General features: G+C 44.4%; 1 protein-coding gene across 1 annotated transcript in view; it reads right to left on the reverse strand.

The window, feature by feature from the left end:
• The window catches only part of brf1a (BRF1 general transcription factor IIIB subunit a), a 64,884-nt gene that overhangs the window by 29,258 nt on the left and 24,824 nt on the right, over positions 1–10,802 (reverse strand). The window contains exons 8-12 of the mRNA XM_023986720.2: positions 8,447–8,540; positions 8,203–8,329; positions 8,028–8,067; positions 7,813–7,905; positions 6,786–7,049 (exon numbers count right to left, since the gene is read on the reverse strand). Of these exons, the coding sequence (XP_023842488.1) occupies positions 6,786–7,049; positions 7,813–7,905; positions 8,028–8,067; positions 8,203–8,329; positions 8,447–8,540 (618 nt within the window). The remainder of the gene's footprint in view (positions 1–6,785; positions 7,050–7,812; positions 7,906–8,027; positions 8,068–8,202; positions 8,330–8,446; positions 8,541–10,802) is intronic.

Consider the following 10,802-nt stretch of genomic DNA (forward strand, 5'->3'; position numbering starts at 1 on the left):
ACACATGTACAGACTCTCAAAAGGACCCCTCCCTTTCCTCTTAAGCCATGCCCAAACCAACAGTGCACGAAAACATAACTGATCACACACACACAGATGAAAGACATCGTACTAATGACAAGGTCCTACTCTGTCCACTTAATGCTTCAAACATTGAGCTGGGGACCCTTGAACCTCCGCCGCTCCCAAACCCACCATAATTAGCCAGTTTTGGGGAAGCTACTCTGAAAATATAGTTTACCAAGCTACCAATTACTTCACACTGGAAGAAGTTAAGCTACACTAAAGCTACCTTTATGAAAAATATAGTTTACTTAAGTAAAGTTAATTAGACAAATAGTTCACTACTTCCAAACTACATTGTGGAAAAAAAATATCCAAATCTGAAATGTCATAGACTTCAAAAGAACCATCGCGCTGTAGTCAGATGTTAACAGAATGTGTGATTTAGCCAATTAAAACACAAAGCGAGAATTAGGTTTCAAGTGTGAATTGGGCAGGTCTGATGCCAAAAAAGGAAATTCTTGCCTACGTCACAAATAAATTTTTGCAAAAAAAAATCTAAAAAGTGATTGTAGTTTTATTTCATATAACCTTTATTTAACTAGGCAAGTCAGTTAATGAGAACAAATTATTGCTTACAATGACGGCCTACCCACGCCAAACCCGGACGACGCTGGGCCAATTGTGCGCCGCCGTACTCCCAATCACGGCCGGATGTGATGCAGCCTGGATTCAAACCAGGGACTGCAGTGACGCCTCTTGCACTGAGATGCAGTGCCTTAGACCTCTACGCCACTCGGCAGACCTAATTCCAGCAGTTAGCTACACCACTGTGGCATTAAATAAATGATTAACTACTGAAAAAAACTACCAAGATTTGAATTCATTTGAACTACCACCAAGATACTGCAATATGTAATTCAATTATTAGTTTAACTACAGGTAGTTCACTACCCCAACACTGCAATTAGCCAGGCCAGAGACACCACTGGCAGACTGCATCCATGACACAACCATTGCAGACACACAGCTCCATGAAAGCAGCCCCAAGAGGTACACACACCAACACTGACTTGCATTAAATCAGCCTCTCTCACTAGATCAGCCACATATTAAAAAGTCTTCTATTAGAATGAGTCAAAAGGTCAGCCAATGTACAGTACCAGTCAAAAGTTGACACAGTGGGGAGAACAAGTATTTGATAACCTGCAAAATCAGCAGTGTTTCCTACTTACAAAGCATGTACAGGTCTTATCATAGGTACACTTCAACTGTGAGACGGAATCTAAAACAAAAATCACATTGTATGATTTTTAAGTAATTAATTTGCATTTTATTGCATGACATAAGTATTTGATACATCAGAAAAGCAGAACTTAATATTTGGTACAGAAACCTTTGTTTTCAAATACAGAGATCATACGTTTCCTGTAGTTCTTGACCAGCTTTGCACACACTGCAGCAGGGATTTTGGCCCACTCCTCCATACAGACCTTCTCCAGATTCTTCAGGTTTCAGGGCTGTCGCTGGGCAATACGGACTTTCAGCTCCCTCCAAAGATTTTCTATTGGGTTCAGGTCTGGAGACTGGCTAGGCCACTCCAGGACCTTGAGATGCTTCTTACGGAGCCACTCCTTAGTTGCCCTGGCTGTGTGTTTCAGGTCGTTGTCATGCTGGAAGACCCAGCCACGACCCATCTTCAATGCTCTTACTGAGGGAATGAGGTTGTTGGCCAAGATCTCGCGTAAACTGGCCATCCATCCTCCCCTCAATACGGTGCAGTCGTCCTGTCCCTTTGCAGAAAAGCATCCCCAAAGAATGATGTTTCCACCTCCATGCTTCAGGGTTGGGATGGTGTTCTTGGGTTTGTACTCATCCTTCTTCCTCTAAACACGGCGAGTGGAGTTTAGACCAAAACGCTCTATTTTTGTCTCATCAGACCACATGACCTTCTCCATTCCTCCTCTGGATCATCCAGATGGTCATTGGCAAACTTCAGACGGGCCTGGACATGCGCTGGCTTGAGCAGGGGGACCTTGCGTGCGCTGCAGGATTTTAATCCATGACGGCGTAGTGTGTTACTAATGGTTTCTTTGAGACTGTGGTCCCAGCTCTCTTCAGGTCATTGACCAGTCCTGCCGTGTAGTTCTGGGCTGATCCCTCACCTTCCTCTGATCATTGATGCCCACGAGATGAGAATCTTGCATGGAGCCCCAGACGAGGGTGATTGACCGTATCTTGAACTTCTTCCATTTTCTAATAATTGCGCCAACAGTTTGCCTTCTCACCAAGCTGCTTGCCTATTGTCCTGTAGCCCATCCCAGCCTTGTGCAGGTCTACAATTTTAGCCCTGATGTCCTTACACAGCTCTCTGGTCTTGGCAATTGTGGAGGGGTTGGAGTCTGTTTGAGTGTGTGGACAGGTGTCTTTTTATACAGGTAACGAGTTCAAACAGGTGCAGTTATTACAGGTAATGAGTGGAGAACAGGAGGGCTTCTTAAAGAAAACTAACAGGTCTATGAGAGACGGAATTCTTACTGGTTGGTAGGTGATCAAATACTTATGCAATAAAATGCAAATGAATTACTTAAAAATCATACAATGTGATTTTCTGGATTTTTGTTTTAGATTCCGTCTCTCACAGTTGAAGTGTACCTATGATAAAAAATTACAGACCTCTACATGCTTTGTAAGTAGGAAAACCTGCAAAATCGGCAATGTATCAAATACTTGTTCTCCCCACTGTACCTACTCAATTCAAGGGTTCACTATTATTTCTACATTGTAGAATAATATTGAAGACACAAAAACTAACACATGTAATCATGTAGTAACCAAATAAAGTGTTATAAAAATCTAAATACATTTTATACTTGAGATTTTTCAAAGTAGCCACCCTTTGCCTTTATGACAACTTTGCAAACTATAGGCATTCTCTCAACCAGCTTCACCTGGAATGCTTTTCCAACAGTCTTGAAGGAGTTCCCACATATGCTGAGCACTTGTTGGCTGCTTTTCCTTTACTCCGCGGTCCAACTCATCCCAAACCATCTCAGTTGGGTTGAGGTTAGGTGATTGTGGAGGACAGGTCATATGATGCAGCACTCCATCACTCTCCTTGGTCAAATAGCCATTACACAGCAATGACAGTGTTGGGTCATTGTCATGTTGAAAAATAAATGCCAGTGGTACTTAAGGGCAACCCAGATAGGATGGTGTATCGCTGCAGAATGCTGTGGTAGCCATGCTGGTTAAGTGTGCCTTGAATTCTAAATAAATCACCTAGTGTCAAAAGCACCATCACACCTCCTCCTCCAAGCGTCACGGTGAGAACCACATATTCGGAGATCATCCATTCACCAACTCTGCGTCTCACATATACAAGGCGGTTGGAACAAAAAAATCTCAAATTCAGACTCATCAGACCAAAGGACAGATTTCCACCGGTCTAATGTCCATTGCTCGTGTTTCTTGGCCCAAGCAAGTCTCTTCTCTTATTGGTGGTTTATTTGCTTATTTCAGCTGTTCTTGCCATAATATGGACTTGGTCTTTTACCAAATAGGGCTATCTTCTATATACCACCCCTACTTTGTCACAACACAACTGATTGTCTCAAACGCATAAAGGAAAGAAATTCCACAAATGAACTTTTAACAAGGCACACCTGTTAATTGAAATGCATTCGAGGTGACTACCTCATGAAGCTGGTTGAGAGAATGCCAAGAGTGTGCAAAGTTGTCAAAGGCAAAGGGTGGCTACTTTGAAGAATCTAAAATATATATTCATTCAACACTTTTTTGGTTACTAGATGATTCTGTGTTATTTCATAGTTTATGTCTTCACTAATATTCTACAATGTAGAAAATAGCAAAAAAGGAAAACAAAAAAAAACCTTGAATGAGTAGGCGTGTCCTCACTCTTGGCACTCTTGACTGGTACTGTATATTTTTCCCTTTCACAAACATGGAGGATGAGATCCATATAAAAAATGTACATAGAGATAACTCAAACTCACGTCAGACAATACATTAATTTGAGAAGCCTTATAAACTCAGCAAAAAAAGAAACGTAAATTTTTCAGGACCCATCTTTGAAAAGTTATTTGGATTTTTACAAATTATCTCACAGATCTTCATTGTAAAAGGTTTAAACACTGTTTCCCATGCTTGTTCAATGAACCATAAACAATTAGTGAACATGCACCTGTGGAACGATTGTTAAGACACTAACAGCTTAAAGACGGTAGAGAATTAAGGTCACAGTTATGAAAACTTAGGACACTAAAGAGGCCTTTCTACTGACTCTTAAAAACACCAAAAGAAAGATGCCCAGGGTCCCTGCTCATCTGCGTGAATGTGCCTTAGGCATGCTGCAAGGAGGCATGAGGGCTGCAGATGTGGCCAGGGAAATAAATTGCAATGTCCGTACTGTGAGACGCCTAAGACGGCGCTACAGAACGGACAGCTGATCGTCCTCGCAGTGGCAGACCACGTGTAATAACACCTGCACAGGATCAGTACATCCAATTTTTTTATTTATTTCACCTTTATTTAACCAGGTAGGCTAATTGAGAACAAGTTCTCATTTGCAACTGCGACCTGGCCAAGATAAAGCAAAGCAGTTCGACACATACAACAACACAGAGTTACACATGGAATAAACAAACATAAAATCAATAATACAGTAGAAAAATCTATATACAGCATGTGTAAATGAGGTAGGATAAGAGAGGTAAGGCAATAAATAGGCCATGGTGGCGAAGTAATTACAATATAGCAATTAAACACTGGAATGGTAGGATGTGCTGAAGATGAATGTGCAGGTAGAGATACTGGGGTGCAAAGGAGCAAGGTAAATAAATAAATACAGAATGGGGATGAGGTAGATTGGATGGGCTATTTACAGATGAGCTATGTACAGGTGCAGTGATCTGTGAGTTGCTCTGACAGCTGGTGCTTAAAGCTAGTGAGGGAGGTAAGAGTCTCCAGCTTCAGAGATTTTTGCAGTTCGTTCCAGTCATTGGCAGGAGAGAACTGGAAGGAGGCGGCCAAAGGAAGAATTGGCTTTGGGTGTGACCAGTGAAATATACCTGCTGGAGCGCGTGCTACGGGTGGATGCTGTTATGGTGACCAGTGAGCTGCAATAAGGTGGGGCTTTACCTAGCAGAGACTTGTAGATGACCTGGAGCCAGTGGGTTTGGCGCCGAGTATGAAGCGAGGTCCAGCCAACGAGAGCATACAGGTCGCAGTGGTGGGTAGTATATGGGGCTTTGGTGACAAAACAGATGGCATTGTCATAGACTGCATCCAATTTGTTGAGTAGAGTGTTGGAGGATATTTTGTACATCACACCTGCGGGACAGGTACAGGATGGCAACAACAACTGCCCAAGTCACACCAGGAACACACAATCCCTCCATCAGTGCTCAGACTGTCCACAATAGGCTGAGAGAGGCAGGACTGAGGGCCTGTAGGCCTGTTGTAAGGCAGGTCCTCACCAGACATCACCGGCAACAACGTCTCCTGTGGGCACAAACCCATCGTCACTGGACCAGACAGGACTGGCAGAAAGTGCTCCTCACTGACGAGTCGCGGTTTTGTCTCACCAGGGATGATGGTCGGATTTGCGTTTATCGTCGAAGGAATGAGCGTTACACCGAGGCCTGTACTCTGGAGCGCGATCCATTTGGAGATGGAGGGTCCGTCATGGTCTGGGGCGGTGTGTCACAGCATCATCGGACTGAGCTTGTCGTCATTGCAGGCAATCTCAACGTTGTGCGTTACAGGGAAGACATCCTCCTCCCTCATGTGGTACCCTTCCTTCATCCTGACATGACCCTCCAGCATGACAATGCCACAAGCCATACTGCTCATTCTGTGCGTGATTTCCTGCAAGACAGGAATGTCAGTGTTCTGCCATGGCCAGCGAAGGGCCCAGATCTCAATCCCATTGAGCACGTCTGGGACCTGTTGGATCAGAGAGTGAGGGCTAGGGCCATTACCCCCAGAAATGTCTGGGAACTTGCAGGTGCCTTGGTGGAAGAGTGGGGTAACATCTCACAGCAAGAACTGGCAAATCTGGTGCAGTCCATGAGGAGGAGATGCACTGCAGTACTTAATGCAGCTGGTGGCCACACCAGATACTGACTGTTACTTTTGATTTTGACACCCCCCCCCTTTGTTCAGGGACACATTATTACATTTCTGTTAGTCACATGTCTGTGGAACTTGTTCAGTTTATGTCTCAGTTGTTGAATCTTATGTTCATACAAATATTTACACATGTTAAGTTTGCTGAAAATAAATGCAGTTGACAGTGAGAGGACGTTTCTTTTTTTGCTGAGTTTATGATTCAAGCCGATGACTCATTTTAATCACGGAATGGTGGGTCTTAAAATCAACCCCATCTAATAATCTATTCTTCTGACAATAGATTATGTTTTGTCCTTAGTGGCTACACTGATCCTTCCATAGAGATTGACTCGGTTTGTTTTGAAACCCATTCCCTTCTATGACTAGATTTTCTTCACCTTCTCTCTACACTCCCCAGATGCCCACTACCATGAAAACCAATCTGCTTCACCACATCAGGACAGACAGTCAACATCTTCCCAATCTCTTACACCTTTGAAATCCCTCACACCTTGACATTTCTAGATATGGAGTAGAGGGGGAAGTGAGAGACCGTGGAATATCAAAATTAGGAAGGAGCAGTAAGGAATATTTCCGATGCAACTAACAGCAGGAAAATAGCATCTAGTGCAAGCAACAGGTTTGCTAACCGTTCTCCTTCTCCTCTCCGATGCACTTGCTGATAGACTCTGGGAGGCCAAGGCTGGCTGCGGTGGGCATGGGACCCAGGAGGGAGGCCAGTGATGGGCCTCTGCGTGGAGGTCTCTCCTCCTGCTCCTCTCCATCCTCCTCTCCAGAGATCACCTGGTCACAAAGCTCCTTATTGAGGTGCTGGGCCACAGCCTTTAGCTCCTCATCCTCCCTCTCCTCCCCATCAGGAAGAGATATTTCATCATCCTCTTCCTCCTGGGGGCCTAGGAGAGGAGGAGAGAAAGAGCAAGACATCCAAATAAAATCCTATAAATCCTACATGCAATGACATTTCTTAATTAAACTGATAAAAACTAAATGATGCAGAGAACAAGTAAAGAGACTGACATTGCATTTCAAGGCAGATTGATTTAGTCGTTGTTGTGGCTGATTATGAGAATAATTCAAACTGTATGACATCTGTGTTTTCAATCAAGTCAAGAGTCCTTCATGTAGTTATGTGTGAATCTATCAACCCGGCTAATGAGACAATGCACCTTATAAAAGAAGCACCTGGCTTAATTCTACGTTACCATCAAGCTGTCAAAGTATCATGATGATGATCATGATGACAGCCCTCTTAGTGTTGATAATAGCCCAGTGTGTGTTATAATTGTGCTTCCCAGCCCAGGCAGAAGAGCAACAGGCATGACAGCACCTCTACAGAGGCCATACAGAGATTAAGAATGATATGCAACACAACCAGCTAGGGGGGCACAGATGGTTGGGGGGGGGGGTTTAGCTCATCACAGTTAGATGGCAAATGTGCGTCATCATAACATTCTCATTTGCACTGAGTGAACAATTGTTTTGTTTTTTTCTGAGTATTTAGATAAATGGAAGTTTCAGGCTCTAGCGACAGACTGGCAGCATAGTGAGATAACCAACCAACCAACCAACCCCCCCCCCCCCCCCCCCCCTCCCCTCCCAGGGGGTCCTAACTAGAGAACTTGCATGGCTGCTGAGTGCGACCCTTCAGTGTCGTACCGACTTTTGCACAGGAAGCGTACATCCCTCTCAACTTGGGCCGGCTCTGCTCCAGCTCCATCTCAATCTCATCTTGGTACTCATGGATTTCACCTGTTGAGATAAAATCCAGACAACTCTGTAAAGTCAGAGTGGAGTCGGCAATCTTTGTATATTTATTTATTTATTAAGAGTTTTTTGGTTTGCACTTGACTAGACATTTTTCATAACCGTACCTTGAACATCGTCAATCTTCTTCTCCAATTCTTCCTCAAGCTAGAAGGAAAAAACATAAAAGATCAGGGTGTGAATGTAAAAAACAGCAGTGCCATATTGAGACAAAACACCAGTTAAAACGTAGGACAAGATAAATAAGGGTGGTACGGTCATATCCTTCCTACAGTTCCTCACCAGCTTCATTCTTTTCTTCCTCTGGCCGGCGATGAAAGAGGGCGGGTCACACTCCTGGTCAAGATCCACTTTCATGAATTCCTCAATGGTCAGCTGGCTGGTGGGCGTGTCCTCAAACTCATTCAATCTGAACCATGAGAAGGAAAGGCGTCAGCATACTCTTCATAGAAATGACTGAGAATATGCAAGGCTAATCCTATTTCATTTGGAAGATGCTGTAATGTGCTTTTCAAGCAGCGCTCACCTCTTTCTTAGTGTGGCCTCGCACACCTTCACTACACTAATGATTTCTTTGATGGTACGGCGGAACTCGTGCATGCGAGCAGCGACCAACAGAGCTGAGAACAAAAACACACACAGGTGAAATACTCCATCACAGAAACAAACCTTGCCGACAAGTTTAATATCCACATATATTCTCCAATTTACCCACCAATTGTTGTAATATTCACGTTATAATAATCTATTAATGTTGGTAGAACATGTAGCGCTTGCAATGCCAGGTTTGTCGTTTCAATTCCCACGGGGGAACAGTGTGAAAATGAATGCAGTTACGTAAAACAAGGTCTGTTTAAAGATGGATGTAAGGTTCTGTTCTTACGCAAGTAGTTTGAATCGTCTTTGTTGTTCTAGTAGCCTGCTTTTAGAAATCCCATGGTCTATCTCACACATTCACATTGAGTAACAAGCTCTTCTAAACTTCTTTCCTCGATGTAAGTGAATCCTCTACATCACATATGTCAGAGTCAAGGCCCGCGGGCCACATCCGGCCCGCGAGAAGGTTTTTTACGGCCCCTGGGATGATCTTGATTTATTATTAGAACCGGCCCGCAGACCGCAGCAAGCCGGCAGCCCGCAGATCTTTTACACGCACCAATACTACATTTCCCACAATGCAACGGTGACGCACCGAGCAGTAGGCTGCTTCATTTCAATATTTATTGGCACAGCAGTCGTCAGCATCACAGTAAAATTAACTTTCAGATACCCATCAAAAATGGCAAAACGGAAGGTGGACACTGAGACCGGGGGTTTCAACAAGGTGGGAGTCGGAGTATATGTTACGGAGGTAGCTGGAAACCTGTGTGTCTTCTGTGTGGAGAAAGTGTGGCGGTACTGAAAGAGTATAATCTGAGACGACATTATGAAACGAAACACGCGGACAAAACAAGAATATGGACATGGAACAAAGGCTACAAAAGGCAGAGGAATTAAAACGAGGCCTCAAATCTCGACAGGCTCTGTTCAAAAAAGCCAAATCACAAGGCCAGGCTGCTGTCAAGGCCAGTTTTATTTTGGCAGAAGAGATCGCTAAATCAGCCCGGCCATTTACGGAGGGGGATTTCATCAAAAACTGCATGATTAAAGTTTGTGACGAAGTTTGCCCAGAAAAAAGGCAACTCTTTTTAAATGTGAGTCTGAGCAGAAACACCATTGCCGAGAGAGTAGACCAGTTGTCCATCAATCTAAAAGAGCAGCTTGTGAAAAAGGGAAAAGATTTCATTGCATATTCCTTGGCTGTGGATGAGGCACCGACATTTCTGACATTGCCCAGTTGTCAATTTTCATCCGCGGAGTGGACTCCAGCCTAAGCGTGACAGAGGAGTTTTTGGCTTTACGTCCTATGCATGGCACACCTACGGGGCATGATTTGTATGAAGAGGTGTCAAGATGTGTAAATGAGATGGAGCTGCCTTGGGAAAAACTCGTGGTTTGACACCGACGGAGCACCTGCGATGTGTGGACACAGGAGCGGACTGGTGGCGAGATACGGGAAAAGATGAAAGAGGAAAACGCGACAGGTGAGCTGACAGCTTATCATTGTATCATACCACCAGGAAGCGTTGTGCGGTAAAGCCTTGAAAATGGAGCATGTAATGAGCATCATCACGCGCACAGTTAACTTTATCAGAGCCAAAGGTTTGAATCACCGCCAGTTCAAGGCATTTCTGACGGAGTTAGAAACGGAGCATGGTGATTTGCCTTATCACACAGAGGTGCGATGGCTAAGCCAGGGAAGGTGCTTCAAAGATGTTTCGAGCTTCGTGAGGAGATTTGTCTGTTCTTGGACAGCAAAGGGAAAGACACAACACAACTCCGAGACGAAAATGGTTTCTGTGTGAAATGGCTTTTCTGTGTGACATTACGAGTCATCTGAATGCAATGAACTTGCAGCTGCAGGGTCGGGATCATGTCATCTCTGATATGTACGTACAGTGAAGGCATTTAAAACCAAACTGACTCTGTGGGAGACGCAGATGCGGAAAGAAAATTTGAGCCACTTTCCCAGCTGCCAGACCATGAAGAGAAGCTCTCTACCAGTGCGTCCCGAGCGCACAGTTGGCTGATAATAGGTATGCTTGCCGCTGACTTTCGACGCCGATTTGCTGACTTTGAAGCACAAAAAAGCAGGTTGGAACTGCTCGGTAACCCATTTGCTGTTGACGTGGAAAGCTCACCACCAAACCTCCAAATGGAGTTGATTGACCTCCAATGCAATGATGCACTGAGGGCAAAATATGCGGCAGTGGGTGCTGCGGAGTTCGCCCGTTTCCTCCCGACACAATGCCCCAGCTGCGCATCCAGGCTGCTCAACGTTG

The sequence above is a fragment of the Salvelinus sp. IW2-2015 genome, linkage group LG4q.2 (genome assembly GCF_002910315.2).
Source record: "Salvelinus sp. IW2-2015 linkage group LG4q.2, ASM291031v2, whole genome shotgun sequence".
NCBI lineage: Eukaryota > Metazoa > Chordata > Actinopteri > Salmoniformes > Salmonidae > Salvelinus > Salvelinus sp. IW2-2015.